At 37.4% G+C, this 20,590-nt stretch overlaps 1 protein-coding gene across 5 annotated transcripts in view; it reads right to left on the reverse strand.

Annotated features, from left to right (window-relative positions):
* The window catches only part of NOL4 (nucleolar protein 4), a gene marked incomplete at both ends in the record, with an annotated part of 321,302 nt that overhangs the window by 109,456 nt on the left and 191,256 nt on the right, over window positions 1-20,590 (reverse strand). For all 5 annotated transcript variants that reach the window (XM_080920148.1, XM_080920146.1, XM_080920144.1 and 2 more), the window contains one exon: window positions 18,154-18,437. In XM_080920148.1, coding sequence (XP_080776274.1) covers window positions 18,154-18,437 — 284 coding nt within the window. The remainder of the gene's footprint in view (window positions 1-18,153; window positions 18,438-20,590) is intronic.

The following is a 20,590-nucleotide window of genomic DNA, read 5'->3' on the forward strand; positions in this document are numbered from 1 at the left end:
ATATGCACAGACACACATACACACACACACACACACACACACACACACACACACACCATGTAAACTTAAAGCAATAATAATTAAGGACAACACCATGAAGGATAGGAACAACATAGAAGAAGTATTTACATGAAGTTTGTAATTTAAAAGTAGCAAATAATAGATACAAAAATAATGCAAAAAAGCAAATGAAAGAATGGCAGTTTAGATGCACAAAAACATAGATTATTATTTTTTACCTACAGAACCCACATCATAAAAATCACACAAGAAAACATTTTATATTGTAAATATTTTCAGATACTATATGCATACATAATTAATTCCTGATTATTACATTATTCCAAATGATAGTGCACATGAAAATATTATTTCCTATCTTAAGAAATAAAAATAATTGCATAAAATGTGAATTGATTCTATAACATGTAGAAAAGCCCTATATTTGTAACAAGAGTAAAAAGAAGGTTGATGGAAACGCAGCATTGCTGAACTACAAAATAAAATAGCAAAGTATATTCAGAAGAATGAATAAAAATTTGAAATAATGAAGTTGAAATAAGAAATATTATGAACAGATACTAGCTTTTGCTTCCTTCTCTCAGATCAGCAAAATTAATTAATAAAGTTTTATTATGAAATAATAGACTAGAAGTATATAGTATACACATAATATAAATATAAAACATTAACACCATTATACAAGGGAAGATGAGAAGAAGGAGATATAGGAAAACATTGCTTTTTCTTTCTGAAACTGAATAAATCTAAATCTAAAGCTGATTCTAATATAATGGACCTGTAAGAAACAATGAAACCAGAGATGAAATACTCTAAATATTCACTGAATATTTGCGTAAGTTAAATAATGATTAAAATATTCCCCCAGTGGAAAAGATGAACAAAGAAGTCAATGGCCCAAGACACACAGAAATCAGAAATAAAAATTCAGTTTGAGAATATATTCTACAATAAACACATATTATGAAACCTGCAAAGGTAATTTTAATGCACATTAGCAAATAGAAAAGGATGGATTGGCAGATTTAGCATTGGTAACATGGCAATGATTACAAGGTTTCTATAGCTAATTAAACTCTTGTGAAACTCTTAGCTAGCTTTTTAGATTTTATAAAAACCAATGAAATGTTACTAAAACGTACGTGAAACCGCTACTCAGAACTGCCAATACCAATTTCAAGGAAAGAGATAGAAGTTTTCTGTCTTCCAGATTTCAGAACTGTCTGCAAAGCTCTAGTTACCTAGACAGCATGCATATGAGGAGATGAGAAGGAAGAACAGACACAGGACCAAAGGTCTCATCTGCTGACCAACAAGAGAGATGGCTACTCAACAAGACACACGTAAGTCTTTATAAAGAGGTATAAACAATAAAAGAGGCACCAAGAATGCAAACCAGGAGAGTTTATGATGGCGACCATCACTGTCGGTATAGCGATTGATTTATGCATGTGACATACAGCTAAAAAAGCTGTACTTGTGGATTTCTTCAAAATTAAAACCATTGTCAACTCTAGAGCAACTATCTAAATTGAGAAAGGACCAGACACAGAATGGGAGACAAGGTTGGAAGACCATGCATGTATCCCATTAATGGATTATGTGAAATATACAAGCAAATTATACAACTCCATCCTGGTAGTAGAAGTAATTCAGTGAGAAAAATGGCAAAGCCTCTGAGGAGAAAACTCCCCAGAAGGTGCACACTTAACTGTGGGAAGAAGAAGACACTTGGTAGTTGATACTATCAAATGAATGCAGTGAAAGTCACAGGATGGTTCTACTTTATGCTCAGTAAGATGGCTAAAATCAGAAAGTAGGTGGCAACTGTTTATGAGAATATAGGGAACCCAGAGCTGACATTCAATAAATACTACCAACAACAGGAAAACCTGCTGGTCTTATTTAGAATGGTTGAACAGAGTCCCTAAGTGAATTAGTAAGTTACATCCAGATATGCACCCAAGAATTATGGAAAAGTAAATTTCAACATAACCTTGTATACAAATGTTTATAGCAAAATTATTTGTAACAGTGTTAAGTGCAAATTTTTCCACTTTGATACTGTACCTTTTCATATTTCTTGTGATAAAGGGAATCCAAAATATGATGCTGTATATTCAGACCATGGAATACTATTTACTTGTGGGGAAATATCAAGTACTGATCCATATAAGAAATAGCTAAACGTTAGCAATGCGTTAGGAAAGAAATATGCTGTGCAGACAAAAGACACCATCTAATCTGGGGAGGGCAACAGAGATGTATTTCCCTAGTTGCTAAAAGCCAAGAAAGAAGGAGAAGAGGGTTCAACACTAAGGGGATTGGTTATTTTTCTTTTTATTTGTTTGAAACAGGGTCTCACTGTGAAACTGGCTAGCCTAGAACTTTCTATGTAGACTAGGCTGACCTTAGCTTCACAGAGATAAGCCTTTTTGATATGATAAAAGTATCCCGAAATTAACCATGGTAACAGTTACATTATCTGTGGATCTATTAAAACCATCAAATCGTATAATTTAATTTGAGATATTGTATAGCGTAAGGATTCGGTTATAATAATTTAATAGAGGAGAGATCATGGGATAGGCTAGTGAATTCCTTTTTATATGAGGGAAGATCAGCCAACCTCATTCCAGCCTGCCTGGAAGTAAGACTTAAAGAATGACAACATAGCAGAGACTGCAAGCAAAGGAAAGGTCTCTGCTTTTCTTGTGTGGCTGACATATATTACATGCAGAGAAATGATTGCCTTCAAATTTCCTGTGGGGCAGATAGCATGGAGTCTTATGAGCTGGATCCTGATGAGTACATCTTTTCCTCCTCAGTCCCCACCCTACAGTGTTCTCAGAGAGTGATGCAAAAATCATGTACATGAAGAAATCACAGACGTCTTGCTAACATGGTTTCAGAAACTCACACAGATTTTATGCTGTGAAATTTCCTGTTGATGCTGCCTGGTATAATGCTGTCATTTTATCATCTCCAGATTCAGAGAATTGACCTCCATGCTCTTTCTCTCGTCTGTGAACTTTAATGCTGACGTATTCTTCTTTATTACACTCATAACTCAGACTAGTTTTAACAGCTGTTCCGTGGATGTAACACATTCTTCATCAAGACGGTCCAGTAACTTATTTTTTAATTTTCCTCACAGACAAGAGTGTCTTATACCTGTGCAAGTCAGACCTAAAATATTAAGAGGAACTCGTGATGATAGTTTTGGTCATGACAAGGTTAGCTGAGGGATCTTTTGAGAGACTTGGTTCCCTTGCCTTATCCCTGTGACACAATTTTAAAGCTTTTTAATTTAAAGTACACTCTCAGTGTACAACATGGGAAACCCTCGCCAAGTCCGTGCTACTGAAGCAAAAGTCAAAGTTTCCACCAATCACAGCACAAAGTGTGTTATCTCTCATTTTGACAAAGAATAGCCTCTCAAGGCAGATGGGTTACATGGGTAACAAATGTGTTTTGTCACCTGACAATTGTGCTAGTTTCATAACTAAAACACCTTCAGAAACAGGAAGGGCCTATAAAAACCAACCAGGTCTGTAGCAGTTACAGCAGGCTGTTTTCAGGAAATTTATCGAAGTATATTTCTCATCACAGACTTTGTACTGGGTTAGGACTATGATTCCAACTATAAACAAGCTGCTGGCTTGCCCTTAGATATGTGTGCATTATTGGAATTGTAAAGCCGCATACTAAAGTGTGTATCATGCTATTTTCTTTATTTTCTACCAAAAGTGAACACAACCATGTGTGTGTTTGTGCATACTAGTGCATATGCTTAATTATGTGTGTGTGTGTGTGTATAGTGCATCTCCATGTAAGTTTACTGGTCTCAGAGATTTGAGATTAACGTTGAATATTGCTCTCTATAGTTCACTGCATCATCTCTTTGTGAGAAAACAAAGTCTCTTACTTTGGAATTTGCTGTTAAAAAGAGACTGACCAATGAGTCCTTGAGATCCACCTGCCTGGGGGGATCCAGAACTGGGGTTATGAGCTTGTCCTGCAATGCCCAGTTTTCACTTGGGAACATGGTGTACCAAGTTGGTTCCTTGTACTTCCACAACAAGCACACTAAATCCTGAGCCAGCTCTTCAGTTGGCAAAATTCTTGTTGGAAAGTTAGTCAAAATTGATCTTTGATATGAAAAATAAACAGATCTATTGAATACTGTAAATATATGAAGAACTCAGTGCCTCATCGTGATCTGTAGACCTGGTGGTCATCACCTCTATTAAAGAATATGATGAGAGTTTGTTTTTGTGAATGTTGAGTTGGGAACTGAACAAGACAAACAGACTAAGATTTTATTTCAATGGTTTGAAATAGTTTAACCAAGATGCATAGTCATCTAGACTTCAGCATTGGGCAACCGAGTGGAATCAGGTTCTGTGTAGATGTCACCCCTTGTAGGACTTTCTGACCTTGTGTCTGGTAGTTGCTGCTTCTCATGCTCCTTGCTTTAACAGCACTATTCACATAATCATGGGCTGCAGTGGTGGATCAACGGTTAGGAGCACTGACTGCTCTACCAGAGGTCCTGTGTTCAATTCCCAATCACCACACGAATCTATATTCACATAGGGATCAGATGCCCTTCTTTGCCGTGTCTGAAGACAGTGACCGTGTACTCACAGACATAAAATAAATGAATCTTTTAGAAAATGATGAGAGAATTGTGAAAGCTAATCCCAGCTGGTGCTCTGAGATCTCCATCAGTGTTAACCTGAGTCCTTCATGCAGCCTTATTTCTGCCCTAACAAGATGAACAAGAGCATAGTGAACAAGAAATAATGAGCCAAAATGCATTTAAACTAGTGCCACAGGAAAGTAACTGCTGGGAAAAAAACATCCACAGGGAATAATAGAGCGCTTTTTAAGGAAGCTAGGGAAAATCTATTCCTGATATTGGAGAAGTAAGCACGTCTATTTTTCTCCCAATTTTTTTTATTGGAAACTTTCTTCATTTACATTTCGTTAACCCTTTCCCACAATCCCATCGCCCTCCCCCTCCCATTGCCACCATGAAGGTACTCCCTCTACCCTCTACCCTCTCCCACCTTATCATCTTGGCATTCTCCTACACTGGGAAAAGGAGCCTTCGCTGGACCAAAGACCTCTCCTCCCACTGATATCAGGAAATGCTATTCTCTGCTGCATATGCACCTGGAGCCATGAGTCTCTCCATGCAAACTCATTGGTTTGTGAGTTTGTCCCTGGGAGATATAGTGGATTTGGATAGTTGATAATTTTGTTCTTCCCATGGGGTTTCAGACCCTTTCAGCTCCTTCAGTTCTTTCTCTAGCTTATTCATGGGATCCTTGTGTTCAGTCTGATGGTTAGCTGTAAGCATTGTCCTCTGTATCAGTATGGCTCTGGCAGAACCTTTGAGGAGGCATCCATATCAGAACCTTGCCAATAAGCACTATGTGGTATCAGTAATAGTGTTTGGGTTTATTGGGTCGATATGGGGTGTATCCCCAGGTGGGGCAGTCTCTGGATGATCTTTTCTCCAATCCCTGCTCCTCTATTTGTCCCTTTATTTCCTCGCTTGAACACTTTGTTTTTTCTTCTAAGAAGGACTGAAGCATCTACTTTCTGGCCTTCCTTCTCTTTGAGCTTCATAAGTTCTATGGATGGTTCCTTGGGTATTCCAAAGTTTTTGGCCTAGTATCCACTTATAAGTGAGTATGTGTGAGTGTTTATTTGTGACCAGGTCACTAGTGAGCACATTTCTAACCCAATGAACAGTGGTCCACTCTAGCAGCTCTGAGGTCCAGGCAGGAATCTTTGACCATGGCAGACAATGCAGAGACAAAAAGGCAGACAGGCATGCTTCCCAGCCCTGGAAGCTGGGTTAGCACAAATAATCTGATTAGTTTAAGGAGATTGGCTGAAGATTTCTCCAAACAGTCTGTGGACACAGTATCACCAGGTACTACTCCAGAGAAACAGGAAGGAGGGGGAAGAGGAGGGAAGAAGGAATGAACACCAGAAGGAGGGATTTAAGATCTTGCAGACAATTTCTATAAGGATTTTACAATGGCAAAAAACTGAAGTCAAATTTTTAAAAAGTTATTGAAGAGCTGACTTTTTTTTTTTTTTTTTTACTTTTATGCTTTTTTATGTTATTGGAACTGACTTTTAAGAAAATTTGGGTTTTGAGTATTTTTAAGTTCAAACCCCCTGGGTACTGTAGCTCTTCTGAATTTTGCATACACACAATTCATTGTTTGGGGCTAATTAAGATGAAGAAGTCTAGAAAAACATTTGAAGCCAAAAAGATGTTCTTAGCCTATTTAGAAACAAAAGTCATTATAACATGTTTAAATGGATACACAAACTAATCATGTCTTACAGTGAACTGTTGAGTGCATTCTTCCTAACACTGGGATGCCTTAATACTGGGAGTTCTCGGTAACAGACTTTGAAAGCAGACATTATCCTTAGTCTTCAGAAAGAGGTGTGTCAGGAAACTCAGCTGTCAATCTGATTTCAGGTAGTAGACAAATACTTCTGTATTACATTTGCTTTTATAGAACTTACTCATAATTGAGTTGTGAGATCTTTCCTTCTTTCAGTTTCTTCAGGACATGTGCTCAAATATATGATCATTCATTGCATCTCCTGCTTTTCACCACTTTGGAACTTTACAGCTCGGTAATGTGCACAAGCATCTTTACAGGTTCCTTGTTTTATTGTATTCATGTGACTGTCACTAGGTGGTTCTTTTCCTTCAAGCTTAGAATGTGTGTGTGTGTGCATTTTTTTAAAATCAGCAACTTTGTTAAGTAGCATAATAACTGATATTTTCTGCAAGCATTTCTTTAATGGGTAAAATAACTTTTTCCTTATCACTTTCACAAATCTCGAATTTTGATGATACTGAATACCTCATCACTAGGTCCAAACTGAATATTTCTTGATGCTTGAAGTAATTTCCTTTCCTCTATGTGAGAAAGTACAGACCTTTTGCACTCAGTGGAATACAATTTTCACTGAGCCTCTGTTTTCTCTAATCGACTATGTTCTTTGGTCCCGAGCATTAGCCAACTCATCACTCACACACCTTCAGATTCACCTCATTCAGGTTAGGCAAGACATAACATGCTGTTTACATAAGAGTTACAACCCAGATCATAGTCCTTTAATCTTCTCCCCAATCTGCACTGAACACTTTCCATATATTTTTCTTTTGAGTTCTTTCGCTACATCACTAGCATTTAACTTGAGGATTTTCAAAAATATATATTGTACAATGTGCAGTGCAGATTAGCTCCTTATTTAAGAGAGACTCAAGTTAAAATGAGATTAACTCAGTTTAGTGACAGCTTAAGCAACTTTTTTTTTCTGTTTTGCCTTTGACAATTGTTTGTTTAAACCCAGTAAGGTAATAAATTTTAACAAATACTTGCTGACAATCATAAACTCACATCTACAAGCCTCTTCTGAAATGGATCACTTTCTTACACTGTGCTTCAGTATAGATTCGATGCCACTTCATCACTCCACCAGACATAGTCTATATTTAATATCTCTTTATGTTTCTTGGTGCCCCAGTTATCCCATATGAAAGGCTTGAATTCTAGGGAGTTAGCCCAGCCAGTAAAGTGCTTGCCCTGCAAGCATGAGAACTTGAGCTCAGCCTGAGAACTGATGTTAAATACTGAACAGCTAGGCGTGGTCATGCAAAAACACTGGGAATTGCAGGGTACAAATCATGAGCTAATTCTGAAATTCCTGGTCTCAATGAGAAAATGTACAGCAAAATGCAAACCAGATGGTTCTGGAGAAATAGCACCTGAGGTTGTCCTCTGGGATTTACAGTATGACTATAAACAGATATATGTACACACATGTATACCTTCACTCATACAAACATGTGGGTATGCAGACACACAACAAACACACACACACACAAGACAAACACACAAAACTAAGAATGAGGATTTGGATCACTCTGCCAGTCAAAGAACCTTGCATTTTAGGGGTGTATCATGAAGGCAGTGGGTGGGTGTAGTGAAGAATAAGTAGTAAAGATTCGTAGTTATAAATAACAAATATGGCCATAGGCCAGTTATGGAAATGAGATCTATAACTGTCATGAGTGTTTTACTTTCTTTGGTTATGACTTTTGTGTACATAGACATGCATTAAAATATCTTTATTTGAATTCCTACTTCTGTGTTTTATATCATAATACATTGTCAGTAATTTGGTATTATTGATTTTATACCATAGCATTTAATTACTGGATAACAAAATAGATATCACTTGAATATTTTAGTTTTTCTTTTGAATGAGGATTTGCTATTACATCCAGAACACACATGTTATGCAAAATGATGACCTGTTTGTTGTCATTAATTTTGATTTAAGTAAAGTAGATGCTGATGGCCACTTTGTTGACAAAGGGCCCATCATTGGTGATTGATTTTATAAACCAATTGGGCTAGAAACATAATAGAAAGCTGAAAAAGCATTCCTGTCTATATGTTGGAGCAGGGGGCTTTAAAAGAATACCTTCGATTGGCAAGTTGACTACAGAACATTGCATCATCAGAATTAGATTCTTACTCCCTCTGTAGAAGACTTGAGCAGAAGGCCAAGGAACAGTGGATCTATATTTTTCAGGAGTTGGGGCATTACATCATCATCCTGCTCTAACTAAACACACTGGCACTTTTCACTTGGTTTTGGTCCTTCACACTTAGACTAGAATTTATACTATGAGTCCCTTGATTCTCAAGCTTGTGGAGTTATATTAAAGATATTCCACTCACTTCTACAGTCTTTAGTTGGCATGTTAGGAGCCTCCACAGTTATGAGTCATTATGTTTATTACATTATGTGTATTATATTGATTTTATTTTCCTGGAGAATAAATAGTACAAGGTTAGAAAATTTAATATCAAGAAGACAGTATCAGGAATGATGTCTTAATTAATAAAAGTAGAGAAATAAACACCACAGGTGAATATCAAGGCTTTTAATTTTCCATAAACATCAAGACAGAATCAACTAATGATGTTTATTTTTCTTTATATCTTCGTAGTTTAAAACTCACAAGACTAGCATTATGATTTTATATTCATTATTAATTCCCAGAGCTCCCAACTTGCTATAATTCCTTCCTCCTCAATGCCTCACCCTGCAAAATCATCTCATTTAAGTCCCAGTGTATTGTAAAACATTTGCAGAGGACTCTCTGCTCAGAATAATAAATTCTACCAGATTTCCTAGGATAGGACAGGCTAAGTTAAAAGACAGCAATGTGCTGGTGAGTTTTCTAACACAATTTGAAGCTGCCACAGGCAGGAAAAAAACAGATGGGATTAAGGCCAGAGTCAAACGAAGTCAATGTCACCAACTTGTTGCTCAGCAGGATCAGGCCCGCAGATTTCTTCAGTGTGTCAACATGCTACTGGCTTGTGAACATGCTACTGGCTTGTGAACATGCTACTGTCTTATGAACATGCTACTGGCTTGTGAACATGCTACTGGCTTGTGAACATGCTACTGGCTTGTGAACAAACATGCTACTGGCTTGTGGATATGCTACTGGCTTGTGAACCTGCTACTGGCTTGTGAACATGCTACTGGCTTGTGAACAAACATGCTACTGGCTTGTGGATATGCTACTGGCTTGTGAAAATGCTACTGGCTTGTGAACATGCTACTGGCTTGTGAACATGCTACTGGTTTGCCATCACTCTGTCTCTCTCTCCTGGGAGTACATAGATCTCTCTGATTAAGAGTTCACAAAACATTCTTTTCTGACTAAATTAATTACGATGTATAGTACCAGAAAACTGACATTTTGGTTGGACATGAATGACGGAGTATCATAACAACCAGAGATTTTAAAGCATGCTAGGATCGTTTTTGTAAGTGCATGTCATTTATAGACACAGACTATCAATTCAGCACCTCTGAAAATAAGTATATGTTTCAGATATAGGCAAATAAGTGGAACTGAAAGGAAGGATGAGGGGACAAGAAAAGAAAAAAAGAAAGCAGTATTCATTCCTTTAGAGAACTTCACATACATCTCCATGTGTCCAATCTTAGTAGGTAATTTATAGGCTATTGAATATGTGTACTAAGTTTTCCAGAGTTGATAACATTCTTTTCATTTCAAAATAAGCTCCAAGTTCCGGAGCCAGTAAAAATCATGTCTACAAAAAGTGTTTTGCTTGTGTTTTATACTTGCTTAGAAGTTAAACATTATTCTCTGCAGTCAACAAATAAATACCTACTAAGTCATAAAGATGCTAAATGTGGCTTTCTGAAAAGTAAGTAAATATGAGCCATACTCTAGCAGCTGGGGTTGTGATGTCTGTTAGATTTCTCTCTATGTTCATTCTCAAGATAGTCACACATTCATTTTAAATTAAGCTAATGTGTGTTTTTTAACACAAACACGTATGTGTACACGTGTGTGCATGTGTGTGTATGTGTGTGTGTGTGTCATGTGTGTGCATTTACATTACAGTAGTAGTGGTTTAAATGAGAGTGAAAGTAGAGATTATTTATTTATACAGATTTTACAGATTTTGTCTTCCTATATACATAAAACTGGGAAAGTATGAGTTTATTTCTAATGGATGGCAAGGAATTGTTTAGATTGTTCTTTAAGTAGTTTCCCATCTATTTGTAAGAACCCAGGACATTACTGATTTCTAAGACAAATAATTACTTCACTTTTGATCCCATGAATCAAACTATGATCTTGGCATGTCTAACTTTTAGAAGCCTAACTTATTTATACATTTTGAATACATAACAGACATGAAGACAGGGCCCTGTGTGATATTTCTATTGATAAGAATACTTGCCTCTGAATGCAGCTCAAGGACATGAGTACATGCCCTGGAATGAGGTAAAAGGAAGTAGAGAATAAATTATACAAAGTGATCATCTGACCTTCACACATGTGTATGGCACAATCAACTCCTTGCTTTCTGGTGTACCCCTTAAAATTGTTCTTGGGTGTTTAATACTAATAAGAATGTAAACCCTTATACTGAGACAGGGGAATAGTCTATTTTTCATTTTTTCTTCCTTTGTTCTTCTCAAATTTAGGGTACTATTGTTCCAATGAGTTCTAATCACAGCAGTTCTTTTGAGAAACATATAAATCATTTCAGATTGTTAAAGCTAGAATGCTTATTTTTTATCTTAAAACTCTGACACTGTTGCCAAGACACCTACAGCATGGAAAGATATTTTTAACCATTTGACCTTGTTTCTAAGAATGAGTACAATTCATAAAGAAATACGCACACACACACACACACACACACACACAAGAAACCATGATTAAGAAACCCCACACAAATATTAAGCATCATTAAGCACAAAAGCATTCAAAATAAGATTATTTGTTTTGAACTATGAAATAAAAATGAACCTTGAAACTTCAGCCGCATTAATTATAAATGTAAGACAGCAGTGGTTAAGGGCCACTGGGGGTGGGGGTGCTCAACTGACCCTGCTGAACTCTTGCTGGTTTCAAAAGGAACGCAGAATGCAGAGTTTGCTACACTGGCAGAATTACAAATCCATTCACCTCGTACTTTTGAGAACATGAAATATAGAAGACTCTGGCCTGAGATAACAAATATGTGAAGGATTCAGTGTGCTGGATATGCACAAGGGGCACTCACAAAATCATTCTCCGTCCTGCTTCTTATAATCACATAAAAATACCGGGAAAATCGGCACGTGTGATGATAAGCATGCGTGCGTGCCTGCGTGTGTGTACGTTCTAGTAATTATCTTAAAATCCCTGCCTTAGACCATTAGGTTCCCGGATGGAAGACATACTCACAGCCTTTACATTTACAGTAAGCCTTATACAACACCAGAGCTGGGTACCTGCCTCTCCTTCCTGCTCTTACGGTCTACTTTGCTACCAATAACCCCAAGACATTACTTAGTGTTTATGTTTCATCTGGGCTGAACTTATTTCCAATTGAGCAACCCTCAGGGCCATGTTTTTATAATTCACCTAACCCACAGAAGCTTCTCCTTCTTCCTCTCCTGCACCTTCTTCTCTCCATGGTCCTTTCGTACCCCATGTCAACAAAACGTAAACCCCACCTATTTCTCTTCTGCCCAGCTACTGGCTGTTAGCATCCTTATTTACCAATCAAAAATAACTTTGGTGCAGTGTCACAGGGGCTACATGCAGATTCCAGGTCTTGGGGGCTTACAGCCTGAGCAAAAGACAAACTTTCAGCATATGTTGTGTGTGTGTGGCAGGGCACATGGTATAGTTATGTGGAAGTTAGATGCTTGAATCAGTTCGCTTCTTTCAGAGTCTCAAGAGTGGCAGCACGTGCCTTTCCTACTGAGCCATCTTGCTAAGCCCATGAGGACTTTTTAAAGGAGTTGGGTGCTGTAGAGATGGATCAGTGGTTAAGAACCCTGGATGCTCTAGGGTAAGAATCAGGCTCACTGCTTAGCGCACACACAGTGCTTACAGATGCAGAAGAGCTGGCTCTCAGTGTAGTTAGGCCCTATAACTCGTTTCTAAATCTTGCTTGGATCTCTTTTCATCGTGTCCCATGTCCTATTAGCAGTATCGTTCTTGCGTCAGAGATACCAGAACCATCCGCATCGAAGCCCTGGGTACCCATGCTCTCTCCCCGTCAAGCAGTGCCCACAGCGCGGTTCTCTGTTGAGGTATCTGTCTGGGACTCATTGCTCCTTCTCACCATTGTCCTTCCCCAGCACTGCTCTCGTGTCAGGCCTTTTCTCTGTAATTACCTCTCTGCTGCCAAAAATCTCTCTCCTGAAATCATCGAGAATCAACAAGAAGACGAAGTGGGTTAAGTCGTATATGTATGCAATGCCTGGCTATCTGTGCTCCATATACACTATTTCTATTGTGCCCTTACACTACACATAAATTGAAAAAAAAATCAAAAGCGTAGAATTTATTCAAGACATGACTAGTAGGCCCAAATGATGTTCTCTCCTACACATCTTTTTTTTCACATTAAAAAATATTACTTATCTGTTCTGCATCCTGGTAAAAATGCAAATTCCTAAACTTGGTCTTTCTAGCAATGGAGATTGTACCAAGTACATCCACTGCATTTGTTGTTGCTAATGTGAAAATAAATACACACTGTTATTTCTACCCTGAACAATTACTTATCTGGATCAACAATGCAACATATGGCCAAAAACATTTGCTATTAGAAAATCACTATTTTTAAACAATAATACATTAGAACACCCACAAACAACATCAATTTAGTTACTGACATCAATCCATTGAACTTAGCACTTCAAAGACAATCCTATGGAGCTGCGTCTTAAGAGAGGTCATTTCTTGAAGTATTCCATCTATTCATAATTGAAAACAAAATATACAAATTTTCATCATAATCATAGTTAATATTTTACAGTCTTTAATTTGAATGATAACATTCATTTTAGTTAAAAGTAAATAAAAATTAATTGAAAAAATATGACAAGAAGCATGTGGAAGAAAATAAAATCATTAAATAAAGTAAAAAGAGAAGCATCCTGGGACCCAAGCCTGAACATTATAAACAAGATTGCATATTAGGCACGGAGCAGTAATCATGAGCTCTGCTTGATATGGGTAGAGTATAAATATGCTATTACATATTTCAGCAGTTATTATTAAAACATTATTCTTGTGAGATTGCATTATAATATTTTACCATATTATGTAAAATCTGAATAGGCTACGAATGCACAAAATTAGAAAAATAACAATTAAATCCCAACCCTTTGGCATTTCTAGAGTTTTATATTTCTTTCCATTAGAAGTCTGGATTTGTTTTCAGGTCCAACAATTAATAACGTTTAGACGAGAGCAGACACTATGCTTGTGATTTATTGCCCTTTCTCTCTCTGTATAGCTGGTTCCCTTGCATTGCCTCATGGGTCTCATTTTCTAAGATCATTGTGATTTCTTCTCAGTTCTGAATTTTAATGTTATTAACTTGCCCCTTAAACTGTGGCCATGAGCAAAGAAAACAAATACCCTCTAAATTCTTTCAGTGCAATACATCTTGTCTTCAGATTGTCTAATGTGATTTCTTTCTGGCCTATTGAGTAGATTTGCATAATAATCAGGAGTCAGTGAAAAAGTAACCTCCATATCAGCTTTGCTTTACAAGCCTTCTACCCACCATCCAAAACTTTAAATGCTTTTAAATCATTTTTGTTTAATATTATTCTCAATAAATCTGTGAAAGAGGTCAGCGTTAAACTCATAAATCTAAGCTTCTCAATGGTTCTACATTATTAAGCTTTTAGGTCTTTTCAACAAACAGAGATGTAATTAACCAAAGGTTTTTAATAGAAGGGGCAGAAAATTTCACAAGAATCTATAAGGTAATGCTGATGGACCAAAGTTCGGAACAAAAATTTCTTGCTAGTGTTAAGGTATGCTGATCCAAACTCAGAAACCCTAGAATATTCCAAGTGTGGATTCTGAATGTACAAAAATGTTTCCAGACAAAGTCTAACACATGCCAATGGGTATAAACATACATTCACTCGAGACACAGACTGACAGACAGACAGACACACACACACACACACACACTGCACACATGCACACGCAACACATGTGCACAAGCTTACAAAACACATACACACACAATCCACACTACAGATGGAAAAAAATTAAGGAGCTCATTTTTTTACTGTGCTTGGAATTTTCACTGCTGTCCATTTGGTCCTGATTCCAATTACTTTTCTTGTAACTTGCTGTAATAGCTCTGGAAGTCAGCTTCTGTCGATCCCTCCTTCTACTTAGTTCTCACTGTACTCATCCACTACAAAATGTTGCCAGAATAATCTCCATTAACCACCATGTTATGGCAGCATTATCATACTTAACTGTAGTGAACATTACTCAAAGTCTTAAAATGCCCTAAAGCATTCATTAAGGACTCCAGTGATTCTAACTTCCCTGAGAATCTCCAACCTGGGATGTATACTCATGGATATATGCTCAAAGCAGGAGTAACTCTCTGCTGTATTCATCCTCCTCTTCCTCACTGGAAGGCTTTGTTACCCTTCTATACTCATCTCTGGAACCAACTTCCCTGAAGAATGTTTTTTAAAAATCCCTGTCCCTTGGCCATCATCCCTTTTTGCCCCACTCACTCATTATATCACTTAGCAGATCAGACAAGCTTCCTGTTCTGCTGGACTATGAGCTAAAGGCACTTCTTTATCCTAGAATAATACTCCATAGACAAAAGCTTTGACAAGTATCAGGGAAATAAATCCTACCCACACAATTTCTATTGCATAGGAACAACAAGGACTTCTTCAACTGTTATTAAGTCATTCCTAGTTTACAATGGACAGTGCTCCTGAGGCCATTGTCTTCCGCTGTCTGAGTTAAAGGCCACTCGGCCTGCCTAGCAAGAGATTTGTGAAAAAAAGAGCTGACAATCCTGCAATTCCTCCCTTCGCCTAAGCAGCAAGTCCTGAGATTACTCTAATACCAATAGCTTTTCCTAATCTGAATTCTTGCTGTTTTAGCATAGGAACACATATTTGTCTGTGTTTGTAATAGGAAGTCCTTCAGAGTCTTGAGCTATGGCGCGGCAGTTGGGAGCTCTTGCAGACTTTGCAGAAGGAGAGTTGGATTCCCAGCACCAACCTAGCAACATAGAAGGATCTGTAATTACAGTTTCATGAGATTCAACACACTCTTCTGGCTTTCATGGGTACTGCATGCATGTGGCACATGTAAATACATGATGACATTCACACATATATGTAAAATAAATGATAAAAAAGAATTATTTCTACTATATCATCTTGTATAAGTCTATATTAAGAGTCTTACAAGGAAGTCTGGAACTGCTATGAGTTGATTTTGCTTTCCCGCCTACTCCTGAACATGTACCAATTATTATAACTGTATAAATTGAGATGTCTAAAATGATAGCTATTGGTTTTATTTATTTATATAATCTCTGGCCTTTTGAGACTGAGTCTCCCTATATAGCATAAACTAACCTGAACCTCATGATGCTCCTGCCTTGGTCTCCTGAGACATTTCAGCCACGTGTCTCCATTCTGTATTTCCACATACAAAGCACAGAAAATTGGAGGGAGTAAGTAAAGTAATGGAGTGAGTGAGTGAGAAAAATACAGTAAGTAGTTACACACTTGCTACTTTCCAAAAAGAAAAAATGGTCCAATACCTAATATTACAAATATGTCTTAACACAAGTTCTCAAGTAACAATGACTAAAAGGAAAATATAAGAAAAGACTAAAGCAAAGATAACTCTCTATGTAAGACTCAATAAACACATACCACGTAAAAACAGTTTGCTTTTTGGATCTCTAAATAGAACAAAGGAAGTTGGCAAGAACAACTGTCAAAAAGAGAAACTTGCAAAAGGAGCCAAGAAGAAGGTTGTTTCCAGGAAATTCTGGTAAAATGTGAATGTAGCAGCTACAGTCAATGGAAGAAATATCAGAGAAACCGAATTCACAGGGAGTCTAAGAACCAGTACTGGACACAATATCCTCACAGGTTCTGCTTTGAGCTGAGCTTTGCTCCCCTAATAAAAGGTGTTGTGTTCAGAAAACTCAAGTTAAAAACCTCATTTTGAAACAACAACTGTTATATTTAATCTAGTAAACAACTAAAGCACAAACATGCTGTCAAATAAAAATAGTTTAATATCAAAAATTACCCACCATCTATGGCATGAATCTTACCCATGAAAAAAGGCTTTCTATCAACCGACCATGGCAGACCATGATTGAGGGTCATGGTGAATTAGAAAGTCCTTTAACTTCATGAAGATGGTTGTAGTTTTGTGATTATCCAGGCTTTTTGAAGGCAAGATATTGTAGAATGAATAAAAAGAGTATCATTCTATTCTGTAAAATGTATGCAATGGTATGCATTGCTTCCCATCATGTTGGCAAGTAGAATACCACATATGTGATGTGATCTAATGTTGAACCAATGAAGAATGTATGTGTGTGTTTACCAGAGAAAATGTGGTAGCATCATCTCTCGGGCAGATGAACTTAAATGTCCTCTAATGTCAAGCGACATGGCTTAAAAGAGGTTAAGACGGCACACTCTCTGGCAAGGAGGGGATTTAATCAGAGGCAATTTCAGAAGCAGGGGACCTTTGCAGATTAAGACATTAATTTAGGCCGAGACACTTTACTATGTCAAAAGCTACATCTATAACTAGATGTTCATGCTCTGGATGAATCAAGAACATCAAAATAAAGAATGCCATAATATTCTCAAATCTGTCCCAGTGCAGTACCTTCAAAAATACAGTTTCTGTTACCTTCTCATATCAGCTGGGTATGCCCCAGTAGCACAATTGGTGAGCTTGACTAAGAGGCTAACAAGATGACTCTCATCAATAGAATAAAATGATTCTTTTAAATAAGCATAGGAAAATTCCCAGTGCGGATAATTTTAAACTGGTAAAACAAATGATATCAAATTCTTAAGTAAAACAACTGAGAATGGAGACATTACAATTTAATTTAATGTATTCGATCTAGATAATATATCTGCAATAGGTTACTACTCCATTATGTCTTTCTGCACATATTTAATTTGCAAATTCCTTCTTGGACACTGGCAGCTCACCATTCTCTGTGTATATTTGATCTACAAATTTTAACTTGGGCACTTCACAGTTCTCTGGCATCCCTAAAGCCAGTTAGTGATGAAGCCCCAGGTCTCTAAAGCAAACGGGAGAATTTAATTGAAACTCTACTGGCTACTTGCCTACTCAATCTAGAGAAATGAGAGAGCAATTCTTTGATTGTTCGAAATTGTGAACTGAGACCAAACCTTTCACATTTGCACTTGAAAAATTCCCAGGCAGCTGATTCATAAGAAGATTATAGAAATGAAATTCATTAAATCAAACAATCCTCTGTATCAAATAACACCCAGCGTTTTAAGACACATTTCACTTGGCTTTATTACCTCCGACACAGTGTTTTGTGGGCATACATAATACATGATTATAAGTTTATTAGTAATGTATGTCTGTGACCAACTTGATATTCATAACCAACATAAAACTCACTCGGCAATTGAGTGGAACCTTACCTTGCTTCCATTTTCTCTCGCTTCTCGTTCCATATTGAGGTCAGAGATTAGAAGATTCTTATACTTGCTTTTCCCATTACTGCCTTGGTCATCTATCCTGTATTCTGAAGTTAGCTGTGCAGAGCGGGGGCTGTCACTCAGGTTCAGTGGCTGCTCTTCCTGCTCCAGCCCAGTTTTGCCATCGCTGCTGGAGTCCCCAGGCTCCCTGCCATGTGCTCCCCCTGAAGCAACTGAGCTGTGCCCCAGAGTCTCATTGCCATTAGAGCTTTCTGCAGCAGAGTCATCTGTTAGGAAGAAAAATTGATAGCTTAAGTAATATGCCAGATCATCTACTAGTGTCTACTAAGTTCTGAAAGATGTGCCTCTGATTTTATTCCTGTATGTAATTTATGAAATTTAACTAAGCAGTAACCTTGCTTTAAAGTAGCAACTGTTATTTTTGAATCTACTACGTACACCAAAGCACAAACAACATATCAAATAATTAAAGAAAATAGTATCCATCAAAAGAAATCTGAAAGAAAAGTCACTCTAACAATGTGAATAAGTTTTTTTTAATTGAAAAACTTTATTTAAAAAAATGTACAAATTTTAAGCATTTTTGCATAAAAGTATACAAATACATTTTAAGGTTGTAATTAAGTATTTGTGGGTACATATACATGCACATATGTATATATGTAACAATAATATAAAAAAAGAGGCTATTAATTTGAGGGGATAGGAGAGAAACTGGGAGGGGCTATAGGGAGGGAAGGGGGATGTAATACAGTTCTATTTTAATTAAAATATATTCTTTTTTTTGTTTTTTTTTTCTTTCTTGAACTTCACACAGCCTGTGAGTTGTTTCTGGAGTGTTCAGAGCTTTCTGGTGTTAGTATCCCATTATCAGTGACTGCATATTATGTCTGTTCTTTTGTGACTGGGTTATCTCACTCAGGATGATATTCTCTAGATACATCCATTTTCTTAAGAATTTCGTTAAGTCATTGTTTCTGATAGCTGAGTAGCACTCCATTGTGTAAATGTACCACAATTTTTGTATCCATTCATCTACTAAAGGACATCTGGGTTCTTTCCAGCTTCTGGCTATTATAAATAGAGCTGCAGTGAACATTGTGGTGCATGTATCTTTGTTGTATGTTGGAGTGTCTCTGGGGTAAATGCCCAGAAGTGGAATAGCTGTGTCTTCAGGTAGTACTATGTCCATTTTTCTGAGGAACCACCAGACTGATTTCCAGAGTGGTTGTATCAGTTTACAACCCCACCAACAGTGGAGAAGTGTTCCTCTTTCTCCACATCCTCTCCAGCATCTGCTATCCTCTGAGTTTTGGATCTTGGCCAATCTGACTGGTGTGAGGTAGAATCTCAGGGTTGTTTTGATTTGCATTTCCCTGATGGCTAAGGATGTTGAGCTCTTCCTTAGATGTTTCTCAGCCATTCAATATTCCTCTGTTGAGAACTTTTTGTTTCTCTGTACCCCATTTTTAATAGGGTTGTTTGATTCTCTGGTGTCTATCTTTTTGAGTTTTTTGTATACCTTGGATATTAGGCCTCTATCTGATGTGGGGTTGGTAAAGATCTTTTCCCACAATGTGAATAAGTTAAAGACCAATTGCTTTGCAAATTGATTCCTCCATTAAGAATATTCAGAAATGTTTTTCTCCAAAGGAAAGATAAAGACACAAAAGGGAACAGAGACTGAAAGAAAGACCACCCAGAAACCACCTTACATCTGCATCCCAAATTTATCCCATCTGAAGACACCAAACCCCCACACTACACCAAAAAGAACCTAGTATGGCTGTTCCCTGAGAGGTTCCTCCACTGCCTGACTAATACATGCAGATAATCTCAACCAACCATTCGACTGAGCATGGGGACCTCAGTGAAAGAGCTGGGGGAAAGACTGAAGGAGCTGAATGGGTTTGCAACCCCACAGGAAGAACAATATCAACAAACAGGACCACCCAGAGCTCCCAGGGACTGAAGATTATATGTGGAGGGATCCATGGCTCCAGATTCATGTGTAGCAGAGGATGGCCTTATTTGACATTAATGGGAGGGGAGGCCCTTGGACTTGTTGAGCCTTGATGCCCAAACATAGGGGATGTTAAAGTAGTAAAGCAAAAGTGGGTTAATGGGGGGAAGCATTAGAGGCAAAGGGCAGGAGGGTTTGTGGAAGGGTAACTGGGAAGGAAGGTATCGTTTGAAATGTAAATGAATAGAATAATTAATAATTTAAAAATAATATTTAGACTTGGGGCAATTCATCTATGAAAGGCAGCTCCTATCCAGGTAAGTACAATGCTACATCCTTGATGAGTATATTAAGTATTTATGTAAAGTATATTAAAACCACTCATAATCTTTGTCCCAAGCATTATACTTGAGGGAGTGTTAGGTGTAGACAATTTAATATTTTAATCTTTGTGTA

Source organism: Micromys minutus (genome assembly GCF_963924665.1).
Source record: "Micromys minutus genome assembly, chromosome: 8".
Taxonomy (NCBI): Eukaryota; Metazoa; Chordata; class Mammalia; order Rodentia; family Muridae; genus Micromys; species Micromys minutus.